The 18,624-nt window shown below is 39.4% G+C and overlaps 1 protein-coding gene across 1 annotated transcript in view; it reads left to right on the plus strand.

The window, feature by feature from the left end:
• The first annotated feature begins 1,425 nt into the window (after positions 1-1,425).
• Positions 1,426-18,624, plus strand: part of LOC137257847 (calpain-A-like) — a 34,583-nt gene continuing 17,384 nt past the window's right edge. The window contains exons 1-4 of the mRNA XM_067795332.1: positions 1,426-1,664; positions 4,824-4,961; positions 9,101-9,241; positions 15,496-15,692. Of these exons, the coding sequence (XP_067651433.1) occupies positions 1,458-1,664; positions 4,824-4,961; positions 9,101-9,241; positions 15,496-15,692 (683 nt within the window). The 5' untranslated portion in view covers positions 1,426-1,457. The remainder of the gene's footprint in view (positions 1,665-4,823; positions 4,962-9,100; positions 9,242-15,495; positions 15,693-18,624) is intronic.

The following is an 18,624-nucleotide window of genomic DNA, read 5'->3' on the forward strand; positions in this document are numbered from 1 at the left end:
GTTAAGTTCAAATTGCACGTGGTCAATGATTGAAGCTGTGTATTGCATGTTGTCTTTAGCAGACAGGCAGACAGACATATAGGTGTGAATAAACCAGACACTGAGCTTTCTCTGTGACAATGACTGCTTACCACAATCAACAAGTTTTTTTAACGTAACGAGTAGATTACCTGTTGAAACCAGTTTTCACCACAGCGCTGGGGGGGATTTAGTGAAACGTTTGAACTCCGATTTCGCGGGCTTTTTTTTCGTCGTGTTTTTTTCAACTTTATAGTTTGAATTGGCATTTTTGATGATTTGTTTTGGTAGGTGCATACCGAAAGGTACCAGAATCTGTGTTTTACGTTGCATGTGACCTTTAAGAAAGCATATGACGGGTTCTTCCTCTTGGAGCAATCGTTAGCCGTGATTACTGACTGACTGACAGTACGAGTGACCGGTCCACGCCCCGGCTCATCAGGTCGTTTCACCCCTAATCAAGAGTTGTTTTATCCAACTAATTGAGTATACATGAAGAATGGTATTAATGCATAAATCTGTTAATCCTAATCAGGCAATGTTTTTACAGCCTGGTTCCCTGGGTCTGATGCGCCTGCGCTAACGCTCCGACTGATGTTTTTACAGTTAGCTGGCATGTGCTGCCGTGTCTGTGTGGAAGTGGAGTAGGAATGAGGTATTGTTTGTGGCAGAGTCATCTTTGTGCTGCATATGGTTGTAAATATAATAAACATGTCAATCTTTTAAAGTTGTGTGTCATATTCTGTGAGATATACTATCTCATAGTTAAAGCTAGCATTGGCTCGTCATGCCGAAGGTCACGGTTTAGAACTAAACAAACTCACTCACTCACTCACTCGTAGCCAGATAATGTGATTTGCATTGATTTGACCTGTTTTCACGACTAAGAGCCGATGATACGGGGTCAGTCTGTCAGCTTTTGACTTGTAACTTGAACCAACTATCATTTGCACTGTGAGCCAACAACCTGGAGATACATCAGTAACACGGGCTGGCAAGTCAGGATCGTAGCTCTACCCTTAAAAGCACCGGGCTTACACGTGATTCTTGCTAAAAAGGTCGGGCAAGTACTATCAGTACTATCAATGTATAAAGCTTGGCAACCTATCGGACTTACTCGAAAAACAAATGGCTTCCTACGTGCCTGGAAGTGACAAATACACAGCCGCTAATGGTGGTATCTGTATGTATCATCAGTGACAGTGTGTGATAACTGTGCGACACCTACTCATAACTGTGTGGAAAATGAAACACACCCGTACAATGAGCCAATAGCAATGCTCGTCACTTCTGGCTTTGGTGTTTTGGCGACGACCCGTTGTCGAGTGTAAACAAATGCATGTGCCAAATGTAATCCAAACATCTCGTCCTTGTAGACGGACATAACCGGACATTATTTGGAAAACTTTCTGGTCCAGCGATGGACAAATACTTCAACTATGGGTTGTACAAATAGTAGATCCTCAAGTCAACCGGACTTCCAAGATGTCAAGCCGAGAAGTAACTCAACGGAAGGAGAAAGTTCGATGGCCAAGCCTCGACAAAATTCCAGCCGAAGGGGATCTGGGGTCAGGCGGAGACACTCACATCATACCAATGGAAATATTTTGGCAAATCAACAAGACACGAAAACAAAGAGACATGTAGTAATGTTGACACGAATTTGTTCTCTATTTGAAGGGTGTGATAGATAGATGCTAATGATATTGCTATAATGAATTGGCTTTGTTTCCTGCAGATATGGACCTCGATTTTGAGTTTAATGTTGCGGATGTGATATATAGATTGGTCTTAATTTGTCGGTGTTACTTTGAAAGTTGTCACCGTGGTATATAATTTTGATAATTATATTTATTTCTTAACTGAGTTGCACTTTTTAATTTGTGTGATTATGAAACTTAAAGGGGCACTGATGCGGAGCGAATAATGTTTCTCGCGAGTAATGTTTCTAATTACAAAACCAAACTGCAAATTGGTCAGCGCCCGCTCCCTCGACCATGATGGTCAAAGGGACTGGGCTCAAGTCCACATTAGCAGAATGTCTTCACCTAAACAGTCAGGAGGCCGGATGTGCGGAAGCCTATTACTGAGTTGAATTTTCAAGATACTAAGTTGAATTTTCAAGATAGCAAGTTGAATTTTCAACATACTAAGTTGCAATTTCAAGATACAAGATGCCGAGAAATAGCAGAGCGTGGCCCTAATAGGCTTCCGTAGTATAGTGACTGATCCAATTTGATCCTATTTCTGTGTTTTTTACCTTGATATTTAATCATGTTATGTGAAAATATGATGTCTGCAAGCCATTTGTTTCAGTCCGAAAGATTGAAAAGCTTTATATTTAGATTTTTTTGAGTGTTGGCCCAGCTGTGATAGCAAGTATCATACGTAAATTTTGGTAACTATGGTAGCTACCCTGGTTTATTTTCTATGATAGTAAAAACACACAGTTGGTTTATTTGAATTTGTAAACTAAAAACGATGACTTTGCCATTGGCAGAGAAGTCTGAAAATTTTCTTAAATTAAAAAAAACTGATTACACCTATTCACCCAAGTACACAGCAAATGCCTGTATGTATTCTTTATGTAACAAAGTTCCGTTCGTATCCTCAAAACAGTTTCGGCCCATGAGTGTTTTCAGGCTGCATGTGGGGCAGTGGGGTAGTCTAGTGGTTAAAGCGTTCGCTTGTCACGCAGAGACCCGGGTTTGATTCCCCACATGGGTACAATGTGTGAGGCCCATTTTCTGGTGTCCCCAGCCATGATATCGCTGGAATATTGCTAAAAGCGGCGTAAAACCAAACTCTCTCACTTACTCAGGCTGCATGTGACAGAGAATAGATCTTTCTTGCTGTAACTCGCGTTTGATGGTGTAAACCTACACGTGTTGTTTGTCATCATTCTCTTGATGGTCAGTTAATGATTTTATAACAGGTATAATTAGTGGTAACACCACTCAGGTTACTCAACAAAGGTTCCCATTTGGCATTTCTCCTGTGTGGAGTAAATACTCAATATTATAAATTAAGGTCTGTAATGGCAAATGTATTGTATGTTATGTAATATGTGCATGTAAGTGATGCAAGAGGATTTATCAGCTGAGTTACAAAAAACAAACATTGATCAAAGGATTAACCGATAACACACTGATTAATTAATTACTTTTATCTTCTACGGAGGATTTGTCAAAAGGCAGTGTGTGTAGATGTACTAATCTATACTGACTACACCCTGTCATAAAGTGTGAGTGTAAAAACAACATCCTGCCTCCAAAGAGTTAACCATCATTGCGTTGATTGATTGCTCATTATTGGTTAACTAAGTTACTTAGAATGGCGGACATCATACAATTAGTTGCCAGGTGTGCTATGTTGGGTGACCAATGAGAGGTTTATCAGGTTTTCACCAGTGTGAAAGATGTGGAACGATGTGTTACATTTTTGCAAATTCGACTGTTGTAAGACACACGACACAGAGCAGGATTATTTACCAGCTTCAGATGAATGGAATATCTTTCTTTTATGAGGATATTGATGAATACATTCCTGAGCAAGGTAGTAGCCAGACGTTGTCGCTATAGAATTAGTCTGTTTAACATTCATTATTTGCATTTTGTTTTACTTTATTTGATGTAGCATTCATCAGAATCTATATGACAGAAAACACACACTAGATCGCATATGTGTGTGAAATAGGATCCCTATTGGCAGTCTATACAATGTTTAAATGTTACCGTCATGTTAGAAATTTACTGTAAGTATAAGCAGACCGTGTGTTCTTTTATTAATTTTCAAAAGCATACAAATATGACAATAAACTAATTAGGGTTGTGAGACAAAATATAGAGACATACACTGGCTTCGTCATTTTTCCATCCTAATAGTTTTTTACCATTTCTACCACTGGCAGATGATTAACCTTCAAAGTGTTTCATTTGTTTTCACAATACATTTGTAATGAAGTAAAAATGACTTGACCTTTGTTGATCTGTCTATAATTAAACTTTTAATTGGGCATACGGACTGCGCAGCAGAGGTTACGAACCAGTCACAAATTCTGGGATATCATCCAAGTACCCACCGGAGAAAAACAATAACAAAAGTTTAAGCCAGTCCATGAAAATTGCTCCGCATCAGTGCCCCTTTAACAGAATGAGGATCAAATCAGAATTTTGGTTGCCACACTCTTAACTTTCAGTTTTTGGTGTACTCATATAGTTAAAGTCAGTCCTGTTAATTTTGATGTCAGTGTTTTATACGTGGAAAAAAGTACACACAGGCAAAATGAGGGACTTATGTTTGTAATATTTGCCATTAATTTATGACAGTGAACAACCAGGTCACCAAGTACTGAAATACCAATGGTATATTTTGGTAAACTGACAAGAGGTGGATACAAGGTGGATGAATTAGTTTGGAGGAGTAAACACCCACAGTAATAAACCTTCAGGCTAACTGGTTTTATCAGTGTTCTGAGCTGATTATGTCCACACACAGTAGTAATGTTTTATTTGGGATTACACTTTCTTGGGAAAGTATAGAATCTATGACATTTTGAAGCTGAGTCACTCTACAGTCTCTGGTCTCATCCAGTAGTTTAAATCCTCACATGCAGAGTGACATGCTAAATCACCAATACACAGAGTCTGTACACCCCTGTGACAGGTGCACCTGACCACTTTCTATAAGTATGAGTATCTCATTCAGCTGATTGATTATCTTGTTTACATTCATTGAAATGACAGCATGAACAATGTCTTTGAGTGGCATCTTTAGAATGATGAACTATGTCTTGTTGAAAACAGAAACTTCAGTCAGTCGAGGAAGTTTTGCAGTCATTGTCAGATGGGGAATTATTCGAGGACCCATACTTCCCGGCCTCCAACTCCTCTCTCTACTACAGCGATGGAGTCAGGGCTGAGGTCCAGTGGATCCGACCAAAGGTAATTGTGTATGAAGGACACATTGCCCTGTCAGGGATAGACAAGGTTAACTTGGCTGATGGAAATACTCTTACACACACTAGCAGACGAGTAGATAGGTCTGACTGGTATACAGACGAGTAGATAGGTCTGACTGGTATACAGACGAGTAGATAGGTCTGACTGGTATACAGACGAGTAGATAGGTCTGACTGGTATACTGACAAGTAGATAGGTCTGACTTGTATACAGACGAGTAGATAGGTCTGACTTGTATACAGACGAGTAGATAGTTCTGACTTGTATACAGACGAGTAGATAGTTCTGACTTGTATACAGACGAGTAGATATTTCTGACTTGTATACAGACAAGTAGATAGGTCTGACTTGTATACAGACGAGTAGATAGGTCTGACTTGTATACAGACAAGTAGATAGGTCTGACTTGTATACAGACGAGTAGATAGGTCTGACTTGTATACAGAGGAGTAGAAAGGCTTGACTGGTATGACTAGAAATAGGAAGGTCTGACTTGTATACAGATGAGTAGATGGATCTGGTTTGTATACAGACAAGTAGGAAGGTCTGACTGGTAAGCCTACAAGTAGGAAGGTCTGACTGGTAAGCCTACAAGTAGGAAGGTCTGACTTGTGTACAGAGGAGTAGGAAGGTATGACTTGTATACATAGGAGTAGGAAAGTGTGACTGGTGTACAGAGGAGTAGGAAGGTATGACTTGTATACATAGGAGTAGGAAAGTGTGACTGGTGTACAGAGGAGGAAGGTGTGACTGGTGTACAGAGAAGGAAGGTCTGACTGGTGTACAGAGAAGTAGGAAGGTCTGACTTGTATACAGAGGAGTAGGAAGGTCTGACTTGTATACAGAGGAGTAGGAAGGTATGACTTGTATACATAGGAGTAGGAAAGTGTGACTGGTGTACAGAGGAGGAAGGTCTGACTGGTGTACAGAGAAGTAGGAAGGTCTGACTTGTATACATAGGAGTAGGAAGGTATGACTTGTATACATAGGAGTAGGAAAGTGTGACTGGTGTACAGAGGAGGAAGGTGTGACTGGTGTACAGAGAAGGAAGGTCTGACTGGTGTACAGAGAAGTGGGAAGGTCTGACTTGTATACAGAGGAGAAGGAAGGTCTGACTTGTATACAGAGGAGTAGGAAGGTATGACTTGTATACATAGGAGTAGGAAAGTGTGACTGGTGTACAGAGGAGGAAGGTCTGACTGGTGTACAGAGAAGTAGGAAGGTCTGACTTATATACTGAGGAGTAGGAAGGTCTGACTTGTATACATAGGAGTAGGAAAGTGTGACTGGTGTACAGAGGAGGAAGGTGTGACTGGTGTACAGATCAGTAGGAAAGTGTGACTGGTGTACAGAGGAGGAAGGTATGACTGGTGTACAGATCAGTAGGAAAGTGTGACTGGTGTACAGAGGAGGAAGGTATGACTTGTATACATAGGAGTAGGAAAGTGTGACTGGTGTACAGAGGAGGAAGGTATGACTTGTGTACAGCGGAGTAGGAAAGTGTGACTGGTGTACAGAGGAGGAAGGTATGACTGGTGTACAGAGGAGGAAGGTGTGACTGGTGTACAGCGGAGTAGGAAAGTGTGACTTTCAAACAGAGAAGGTCTGACTTGTATGCAGCCAAGTAGGATGGTGTGACTGGTATATAGAGGAGTAGGATGGTGTGACTTGTATACAGAGGAGTAGGATGGTGTGACTGGTATACAGAGGAGTAGGATGGTGTGACTGGTATACAGAGGAGTAGGATGGTGTGACTGGTATACAGAGGAGTAGGATGGTGTGACTGGTATACAGAGGAGTAGGATGGTGTGACTGGTATATAGAGGAGTAGGATGGTGTCACTGGTATACAGAGGAGTAGGATGGTGTCACTGGTATACAGAGGAGAAGGATGGTGTGACTGGTATACAGAGGAGTAGGATGGTGTCACTGGTATACAGAGGAGTAAGATGGTGTGACTGGTATACAGAGGAGTAGGATGGTCTGACTGGTATATAGAGGAGTAGGATGGTGTGACTGATAATATAGAGGAGTAGGATGGTGTGACTGGTAAATAGAGGAGTGGGATGGTGTCACTGGTATATGGTCTAACTAGTATATAGAGGAGTAGGAACACCTGCCTGTTATACAGACAAGTAAGAAGGTCTCACTTGTATACAGTGAAATAGGAAGGTCTGGCGTGGAGTCTGGCTATGCAGAAGAATGGTGTTTACAGTCACTATCGTTAGGCATGTTGCATCACACACACAGTGTAAATACTCAGATGGTGGATTGCATTCGAGATAAAGCACATTAGTGACATTAGTTGTTTACAGTTGTTCAAACAACTAACAACTGATTATACAGCCTCCTGTATACAAGAATATTTAAAACTAGGAATTTGATTGTTGTATAAACAGCATGCTAGATGTTGTCACTCCCAACTGACAGTACATCCCCCTGTGTACAAGAATATGTAGAACTAGGAATATGGCTGCCGTATACAGGCATGCTAGATGTTGTCACTCCCAACTGACAATACAGCCCCCTGTATACAAGAATATTTAAAACTAGGAATATGACTGTTGTATAAACAGCATGCTAGATGTTGTCACTCCCAACTGACAGTACAGCCCCCTGTATTCAAGAATGTTTAAAACTATGAATATGACTGTTGTATAAACAGCATGCTAGATGTTGTCACTCCCAACTGACAGTACGGTCCCCTGTATACAAGAATATTTAAAACTATGAATATGACTGTTGTATAAACAGCATGCTAGATGTTGTCACTCCCAACTGACAAGACAGCCCCCTGTATTCAAGAATGTTTAAAACTATGAATATGACTGTTGTATAAACAGCATGCTGGATGTTGTCACTCCCAACTGACAGTACAGCCCCCTGTATACAAGAATATCTAAAACTAGGAATATGGCTGCCGGATACAGGCATGCTAGATGTTGTCACTCCCAACTGACAGCTGACAGTACAGCCCCCTTTATACAAGAATATTTAAAACTGGGAATATGGCTGCCGTATACAGGCATGCTAGATGTTGTCACTCCCAACTGACAATACAGCCCCCTGTATACAAGAATATCTAAAACTAGGAATATGGCTGCCGTATACAGGCATGCTAGATGTTGTCACTCCCAACTGACAATACAGCCCCCTGTATACAAGAATATCTAAAACTAGGAATATGATTGTTGTATAAACAGCATGCTAGATGTTGTCACTCCCAACTGACAGTACAGCCCCCTGTATACAAGAATATTTAAAACTAGGAATATGGCTGCCGTATACAGGCATGCTAGATGTTGTCACTCCCAACTGATAATACAGCCCCCTGTATACAAGAATATCTAAAACTAGGAATATGGCCTCCGTATACAGGCATGCTAGATGTTGTCACTCCCAACTGACAGTACAGCCCCATGTATTCAAGAATATCTAAAACTAGGAATATGATTGTTGTATAAACAGCATGCTAGATGTTGTCACTCCCAACTGACAGTACATCCCCCTGTGTACAAGAATATGTAGAACTAGGAATATGGCTGCCGTATACAGGCATGCTAGATGTTGTCACTCCCAACTGACAATACAGCCCCCTGTATACAAGAATATTTAAAACTAGGAATATGGCTGCCGTATACAGGCATGCTAGATGTTGTCACTCCCAACTGACAGTACAGCCCCCTGTATACAAGAATATCTAAAACTAGGAATATGATTGTTGTATAAACAGCATGCTAGATGTTGTCACTCCCAACTGACAGTACAGCCCCCTGTATACAAGAATATTTAAAACTGGGAATATGGCTGCCGTATACAGGCATGCTAGATGTTGTCACTCCCAACTGATAATACAGCCCCCTGTATACAAGAATATCTAAAACTAGGAATATGGCCTCCGTAAACAGGCATGCTAGATGTTGTCACTCCCAACTGACAGTACAGCCCCATGTATTCAAGAATATCTAAAACTAGGAATATGATTGTTGTATAAACAGCATGCTACATGTTGTCACTCCCAACTTACGATAGAGAGCCCCTGTATACAGAAATATTAAAAACTAGGAATATGACTGTTGTATACACAGCATGCTTGATCTTGTAACAACTTCTGCCATCCAGGATTTGCTGTCAGATGGTGCAGTACCAGAGATGATGGTTGATGGTGTAACGAAGGATGACATTCAACAGGGAATTCTGGGAGACTGTTGGTTTTTGTCATCATGTGCTGCAGTGTCACAACAAGAGCGCTTCATGAAGAAGGTAGGGAAATGTACATCCACTGATTAACTCTCGCTATCAGGTGGGTTCAGTCCTGTAGTTACACTGATATCTAAATACAAGAACTTAATGGTTTGGGTCCCATCAGGAATGTAGGCTTCTGCAGATGTAACAAATGTACATGGAAAGGATATGGAAATGTAAATGGAAAGGACATATTATATAGTGTATCGTGGGTAGACTAAGAGGAACTACATATTATCTAATGTAGTTTTAAGAAGAAGATAGTTTATTTGTATATAAGGCCATTCGACCTTCAGTACAAAATAGTACACAGTACAGATGCGTTACCCGATATGTATACAATATTGGTCAAAGAGGCAAATTTCACTAAAAGTATTTCGGAGAATACACTTAATACAGATATAGCACAAGGTTGTTAGACATGTTACATATCTGAGGACACTGGATGGAGATAAAGTGGCCGGTTGTAAGTTTATATAGGATGGTATATTATACAGCTGAGCTATCAGATGTGTACATACCACAAATCAAGGAGAGCATGATGTTAACACTATGTCACAGGATAAACGTATTTTAAATGTTTTACAGAGTTGTTAATATGTTACATATCCGAGAAGTATACGTACGCTTCAGGCAAAGACTTATTTCCCACTTGGTTGGGTATAGAATTATACATCAGCAACATGTTTACTGACAGTGTCCAAACCTTTTCTGGTTTGACTGCGTGCCGAGTATTTTGCACCCTGGTCTAAATATTACATACACACCAATATGTGAAATATTATATAGTATGGTTGGAGTTCCAAATGGGTATACAACAAGGGTAGAAAAAGACTGTGCTAACACTACTATACTGAATAAAGATGTACAGAGACTTTGAATCGAAATATAATGCCCACTTGATGTCATTGGAATTAGGAGTTGGCGAAGGCTATCATAGAACTTGCAGTTGTACATAACATGTACTTCGTCTTCAATAGCCTTACAATGCTTACATAGTACAACATTATCATTAACACTAGCCAAACCTTTTCTCATTAACTGAAGTATACCAAGTATATTGCATCCTGATCTAAACATTGTAAAGATTCGTTTATTTTTTTTACTAATGTTAGACGAAAGATATTTTTCACAATTCAACAAATAGTTATGAGAGTAATAGAAACACAGTGATTTATGGTCATGAAGAGATGAGTGCCACTCTTAATAGAGACAATAATTAAGTCTTTCAATGAATTTACAAATAAATATTTTTGAATCACCAACAGATTGTGTGTTCCATACAATTCCAAACCCATACCTGAACAATAAATACTTAACATAACTTACCCATGTTGGTCGTTTTCTAGATTCAATTGACAGTAAAAACTGATAACATTGATAAGGGTATCTATCAGGATGCATGTGTAATAATCTTAGCCAATATTTAATACATTTTATAAAGTAAACATGTGACAAAGGGAGTTGACTGCTTTCCCCATAAGCAACAGCATTTGGAGATCTATAACCAATTTGTAGCATGAATTTGCAGAACTTCCGATGTACAATTTCAATATTCTCTCAGATCTCAGAGCCATTTGTAAGTATTGGTACAATTTTCTTATAGTAAATATATAATGCATCAGAAAAACACATATCATACCATCGTATTAATGACTTAACTGGCCAGAGTGCTTTACTAGCTTGTTCAGAAAGATTTTTACATGCTTTAGTCCAGATTAATTTGGGTGTTACCATAAGTCCAAGGTACTTATAAGCACTTACAGTTTCCACTGGTGAACCATTATAAAGCCATTTTTCATTTTTAGACAGTGGACCACCCATCTTGAAGACAATTACTTTACTTTTATCAATATTTATATCCATGCCCCATGTGTAAGAATACATGTGCAGCGTGTCAAGACGACGTTGGCGTTTAACAACAGAGTTAGCAGCCAAAATCAGATCATCTGCAAACAACAATGCAATGATGTTTAGCATTTCTTCAGATATAAAAATGCCATCCTGAAATTTAGTTTCTAGTAACACTTTGAGTTCATTTATGAACAAAAGAAAACAGCACAGGACTGAGGACACAGCCTTGATGTACTCCACGGGAACTGTCAAAATATTCAGTTAATTTTCTACCAAAGTCATATGAAACAGCGGCTTTAACATTACTGTACATATTTCGTATCAAGGTAAAACATTTACCATGAATTCCAGTTTGTAAAAGAACATATAATAATTTATACCTGTTAACCATATCAAAAGCCTTACAAAAGTCTATAAAAGCAACAGATAGTTTACCACCTTTGCGAGTCATGTATTTCTGTACAAGGGTCTGTAGAATAAACATACTATCAACAGTGGAGTGATCCTTTTTGAAGCCTCCTTGGTATTCACCAACTAGTTCACAAAATTCCAAATAATATTCCAATCTTTTATTTAAAACTGTAGAGAAGAGTTTGCTTATCACATTAAGTAAAGAGATTCCTCTAAAATTGTTTGGATTACTCTTACTACCTTTCTTATATAGTGGCATAATGATACCAGTAGACCAAGATATTGGCTAGTATCCAGTGTGTAATATCGTATTAAAGAGGATAACTAAATATGGCACAAGGACATCTTCGGCAGCTTTGAAAAATTCTGCTGGGATACCATCATCACCCGGGGACTTATTGCATTTCAAGTTTTTTATGGCATTAATAACATCCTGTTCGTTAAAGTTTACTGAGAGAATATTATCTTCAACACAACATTCTGTGCATGCAGTACAGTCATGATTGTTCAGATAAGTTTTTATGTCCTCTACAAAAACGCCATCATCAGGTTGTGTAGGATTTAGTAAATTTCTAAAATAATCAACCCATACTGAAGGGCAAATAGCTGACTCAGGTGAATGACTTGTAACACACTTTTTCACAAGACGCCAAAACATTGTACAATCATTAGAACTCGCTGCGTCATGTATAGCTTCAGTTATTGAATACTTATAACGTTCCTTCTTGGCTCTACATGTATATTTGAACTTATTTCTGCTGCGCTTATAGCAGTTATAATTCTCTTTAGTAGACTGCTTCCTAAACATATCTAAATATCTGTATTTTTCTCTCTTGAGAGTACAACATTCTTCATCAAACCAGTTGGGCTGATGTTTAAGAGGGGTAAATTTCGGTTGAATACATCTCATTTCTCTACCACAGAATTCAAATATACACTGCCGATATTGGCACATCCACAATAAACAGTGGAGAAAAAATACTGTAAGGGGTAGATGATCAGATTCCGTACGAGAGACAACTCTAAAGTCCTTCACACAATGGTACAAAGAAGAAGATACTAGAACAAAATCAGGTGTACTGTACCCAGTTGGGCCAATGTAGGTGAAGTCGCCGTCATCAGAAAACCTGCCATTTAATGAATACAAGCCAAACATTTTACACAATTCTAGAAGATCTCTTCCATAATTGTTCACAACCTGGTCTTTATTTTTACGGTTAGGAAACAATGGTGGAGCATCAAACTCCTCATATGTACCATCATCTAGTGGTAAGAAATCAGCATTATCATAACGAATATAATCCAGCTCTGTGCCAGAACAGCTGTTGAAATCTCCACAGATAATAAAATCGCAATTAGGAAATTCTTCTTTTAGTGTAACAACATAATTTTCAATAAGTTCCATGTTATCATTACAAGAGGGTGATTCTGGTTTTATGTAGACACATCCTAAAATAATTATTTTATTTGGGTTTAAAGGACGTTTAGTAACAAGGAAAACACAGTCAATCCACTCATCGTGAATTCTTGTGAATAGAGATGAAATAGCATTGCTGACATATATAACAACACCACCACTGTACCGTCCTAGAGTTTTGCATTTAGGTCTCACCGACTGAAAAGCCATAAAATCATCGAGTATCTGATTAAAATCCTCATCATTTTTGGCCCAAGTTTCAGTTAGGCATATTATTAAATACTCAGAAATAAATTGTATAAAGTCAGGGTTAGTAATTTTGCTGAAAAGACCATTCATATTCCAACACAATAAATTTGTAACTAACTCTGAGTTAGGAGTGCACGAGCTTTCCAGGGGGTTGCCATCAGCAGCACTAAGGTCAAGGCCATATTGATATAGCACACTAGCACTCTGGTCATCCTGCCACAGAGTCCGACTAGTAGAGCAACGGATAAAAGTTCCAGTACTATCCACAGAAAATTTCACGTCATCAATGAAGAGAAAGTCACCTTTAATATAAGCCATCTTCCCCTCTTCCCTTGCTTGTTTCAGATGGGGTACCATTTGCTTTCTTCAGAGTCTGGTTTTGCTGGAAAAGTCCTCCGATACTCTGACAGAAGTGTTACCTTTCAACAGTTCCTTTGCCGCTTTATGCACAAGATATTTGTCGTCTCTTGAGATAAACTTCATAATGATGGGTGGATTAGCTCCCTCATGTCTTTTGTGGCCCAACCTGTGCACAGTATCAAAAGTAATGTCATCACTGTTCTCTAGCTTTAGTTTATCTTTAAGAAATAGACCTTCTGTTTGGTTTCTGTTGACTCTTCCTTTACATCATCCATGTCAATACCAAAAACAATTAGATTGTTCCGGCGTGAATAGTTTTAATTTTTATCGATTTTATCTTCCAGGGCTATAATGCTCTTTGCTTGAAGCATAACTATCCTTCTGAGTTCACTATTTTCTTGTTTAATAAGTTCCAGCTGACTGTTCGGTTTAGCGTTACTTTCATCGACAGTGCACTTGAGACTGCTCAACATTTCACTCATGGATGATATTGTCTTATTCAGTATATCAAACTTACTTGAAACAGCTTTAATTGACTCACTCATAGTAGGGTCCATCTCTGTGTCCAGTTGTGGTCCTTTTCCTCTTGTGTTGGGACCAGGTCTGGGGTTTGACTCAATGTCTCCTGACATAGCAAGCCGCCATCTTTGATCAATAAACAAGACAGATCCCATGCATCTCGCTTCGCACGTGCGAAAGCTGTTGTTTTCAAAACCAGCTATGAAATTATCTGTGCATGGTAGTTTAGTGATGTTCAAAAGTATATTTTGTATATTTCCATCCTGCATATGCAAGCTTTGGCCCAAGAAAACTATAGCGGTCAATGTTAAGCACACGGCGTAGATCCTGTACGTGAAGTCCATCGCAGGAGTCCATCTTGTCTCTCCTGTGTAGGAGCTTACATGTTCTATTTGTTTGCGTCCTCATGGCATTCTAAAACATCCAATTCTGCTACGCCAGATGTTTAGGTCGTCTCCCATGCTTCACTCCAAGTCGTTGAACCCAAATTTGGGGTATTACAGGGCATTTAGATAGGGAATTTTCGACTTTTTTTCCCCCAGCCACTCATGTCTGTCTACCCCTAATCAGGGGCGGGGAACTCTCTTTATCTAATGTATTGTAGGTTAACTAATAGGAACTACATGTTAGGCCATGTATTGTAGGTTAGCTAATTAGAACTGCATGTTGTGTAGTGTATTGTAGGTTAGCTAATTAGAACTCTATGTTGTGTAGTGTATTGGAGGTTAGCTAATTAGAACTACATATTATATAGTGTATTGGAGGTTAGCTAATTAGAGCTGTATGTTGTGTAGTGTATTGGAGGTTAACTAATTAGAACCGTATGTTGTGTAGTGTATTGTAGGTTAGCTAATTAGAACTGCATGTTATGTAGTGTATTGGAGGTTAACTAATTAGAACTGCATGTTGTGTAGTGTATTGGAGGTTAGCTAATTAGAACTGCATGTTGTGTAGTGTATTGGAGGTTAACTAATTAGAACCGTATGTTGTGTAGTGTATTGTAGGTTAGCTAATTAGAACTGCATGTTATGTAGTGTATTGGAGGTTAACTAATTAGAACTGCATGTTGTGTAGTGTATTGGAGGTTAGCTAATTAGAACTGCATGTTGTGTAGTGTATTGGAGGTTAGCTAATTAGAACTGCATGTTATGTAGGAAATATACAGTGTAGGAAATATACAGTGTACTGTAGGTGAACTAATTAGAACTGCATGTTGTACAGTGCATGGTGGGTTGGCTCATTAGAACTGCATGTTGTACAGTGCATGGTGGGTTGGCTCATTAGAACTGCATGTTGTACAGTGCATGGTGGGTTGGCTCATTAGAACTGCACATTGTGTGGTGTGGGTTGTCTAATTGGAATTGCATTTTATAACTTGTGTTGTGGGTCAGCTAATCAGAACTGTAACACATATTGGGTTTGATAGAGCATCTTTAGACAACCAGTTGTCGTTGATTTCCAGATAATGCCAGAGAGGAATCAACCACTTGACGGAGATGGGTACAAGGGCGTTGTGTGTTTCCAGTTCTGGCGCTATGGCAAATGGATACAAGTATACATTGATGATAGACTGCCGGTGCAAAATGGAAAGCTCATCTATGCTCACTGCACTGAGCCAAGAGAATTCTGGGTAGCTCTCATTGAGAAAGCATATGCAAAGTAAGTCAGCTGCATCATCAGATCCCAAGACCTGTCTGAATAAGATCCTTTCATGGGGAAACTGAGATATGTCACATAGGAATCTGACTCCTGTTGCTGTTGACTGCCCATGTTGACATGTCTGTTGTGACATGAGCTGAAGGGTGTGATATATCCATGTGTCTGTTGTAATATGACCTGAAGGGGGTGATGTCTATACATAATCTGTTGTGACATGACTTAAAGGGGGTGATGTCTACACATAATCTGTTGTGACATGACATGAAGGGTGTGATATATCCGTGAGTCTGTTGTGACATGAGCTGAAGGGTGTGATATATCCATGAGTCTGTTGTGACATGAGCTGAAGGGTGTGATATATCCATGTGTCTGTTGTAATATGACCTGAAGGGGGTGATGTCTATACATAATTTGTTGTGACATGACTTGAAGGGTGTGATATATCCATGTGTCTGTTGTGACGTGACCTATAGAGAGTGATATCTACACTTATTACCCTTAAAGATCACATGCAACTAAAATACAGAATATGATTAAAACTCAGTCATCACTTTTTCATGACATATAAAATGCAGTGGTGATTAAGAAAAAACAACTAAACAAAATTATAAGACGATAGATTGCAAATCAAAAGTGCAATATTTTGTACTTGGGTTTACCTCCCTCAGAATGAAGCAGCTGCAGTACCAGACCCAGTCAGAGCCGGTGAGGGTGCACTCAAATGTCACGAAGCCTTTTCATTGGCTGGTTCATTTGCTAATATGCTTAGCTGGCTCTTTGTTTATGGCTTATAAGCCCGATTGGTGTTAATTTCAAATTGCATGTGGCAGACATACAGGTTTCTCTGTGACAGAATCTGCTTATCACAATCAACATGTTATGTTTTATATAACAAGTAGGTTATTTACTTGTTTGTGTACACAACCAAGATTAGACTACTGTTCACGACCTCATACTCTGGGCAGGCATATTGTTTTAAGCTCCGCTGCACATGTGTTATGAGCACAGCGCACCATAGCTGTTGAAACCGTTTTTTCACCAAATTTTTGCAGGTTTTTGCATCGGGTGCATTCTCTTTCAACTTTATAGGTTGAATTGGCATTCTGATCATATGTTTTGGTAAGTGCATACTGAAAGGTTTCAGAATCTGCAAAGTTGTGTTTTACCTTGCATGTGATGTTTAAGATAAATGTGGCGAATTGGTTAATCGCTAAAGCATATGAAACCATATCGGTGGATTTGCCAGGGTGTACAAACTGTACACTCCTTCAAATCTGTCACCCGACACACTACACCGGTTGTATGAATGACCTTGACCTTAGATGGAATGTGGCTGCCAAACGGCTGATCACTTCCAAATTTTATAGATGACGTATATAATTAGGAGTATAAACACAGCAATAAAATTGTTGCCATAATTTCTTATTTGTTTGTGTCAGTAATTGTATGAAAAAACACAGTGTTTCTGTATTTTACTTGTCATTGTACAAAATCTCAAATTTCATAATTTTTATCGTAAACTAAGGTTTTACATCTCATTCTGCTGAATGTTGAATTTTGTTAAGATCTTAAGGGTCATAAATTTGTCCTGAGGTGCAGTGAAATGAAATACGGTCTTACAGTCCTGTACACCCTTTCAAAACACTATGCAACTTATAATATCTGTTGTGACATGATTTGAAGGTGGTGATATCTACATGTGTCTGTTGTCACATGATCTGAACGGGGTGACATCTCCAAATCTGAGTTGCGATATGACCTGGAGGGTGTGATATCTGCATGTGTCTATTGTGACATGACCTGAAGGGGTGGATCTACACCTGCCTGTAGTGACATGATTTGAAAATGGTGATATCTCAGTTGTGACACGACCTAAACGGGGTGACATCTGCAAAGTTCAGTAGGGATTTGACCTGATGGGATTGATATCTGCATATCTGTTGTCACATGACCTGAAAGTGATTGTCTCTGTCTGTTTTTCTTTTGTCATGACCTGAAGGTGTTGATATCTCCATGTGCCTCTTGTGATATGACCTGAAGATTGCAATATCTACATGTGACATGACCTGGAGGTCCTGATATCAACCTGTATCTGTTGTATCATGACCTGAAGGGGCTGACATATCCATGTGTCTGTTGTGACATGACCAGAAGGTAGTGATATCTGCATGTCTGTTGTGACATGACCTGAAGGTGGTGATATCTACATGTTTCTGTTGTGACATGACCTGAAGGTGGTGAAATCTGCACACATCCGTTGTCACATGACCTGAAGGTAGTGATATCTATGTTTCTGTTGTGACATGACCTGAAGGGGGTGAAATCTACACATATCTGTCATGGCATGACCTGAAGGTAGTGATATCTGCATGTTTCTGTAGTGACATGACCTGAAGGGGGTGAAATCTGCACATATCTGTGTTGGCATGACCTGAAGGTAGTGATATCTATATGTTTCTGTTGTGACATTACCAGAAGGTGGTGAAATCTGCACACATCTGTTGTGACATGACCTGAAGGTAGTGATATCTATGTTTCTGTTGTGACATGACCTGAAGGGGGTGAAATCTACACATATCTGTCGTGGCATGACCTGAAGGTAGTGATATCTGCATGTTTCTGTAGTGACATGACCTGAAGGGGGTGAAATCTGCACATATCTGTGTTGGCATGACCTGAAGGTAGTGATATCTATATTTTTCTGTTGTGACATTACCAGAAGGTAGTGATATCTACATGTTTCTGTTGTGACATGACCTGAAGGTGGTGAAATCTGCACACATCTGTTGTGACATGACCTGAAGGTAGTGATATCTATGTTTCTGTTGTGACATGACCTGAAGGGGGTGAAATCTACACATATCTGTCGTGGCATGACCTGAAGGTAGTGATGTCTGCATGTTTCTGTAGTGACATGACCTGAAGGGGGTGA

This window comes from Haliotis asinina, chromosome 1, assembly GCF_037392515.1.
Source record: "Haliotis asinina isolate JCU_RB_2024 chromosome 1, JCU_Hal_asi_v2, whole genome shotgun sequence".
Lineage (NCBI taxonomy): Eukaryota > Metazoa > Mollusca > Gastropoda > Lepetellida > Haliotidae > Haliotis > Haliotis asinina.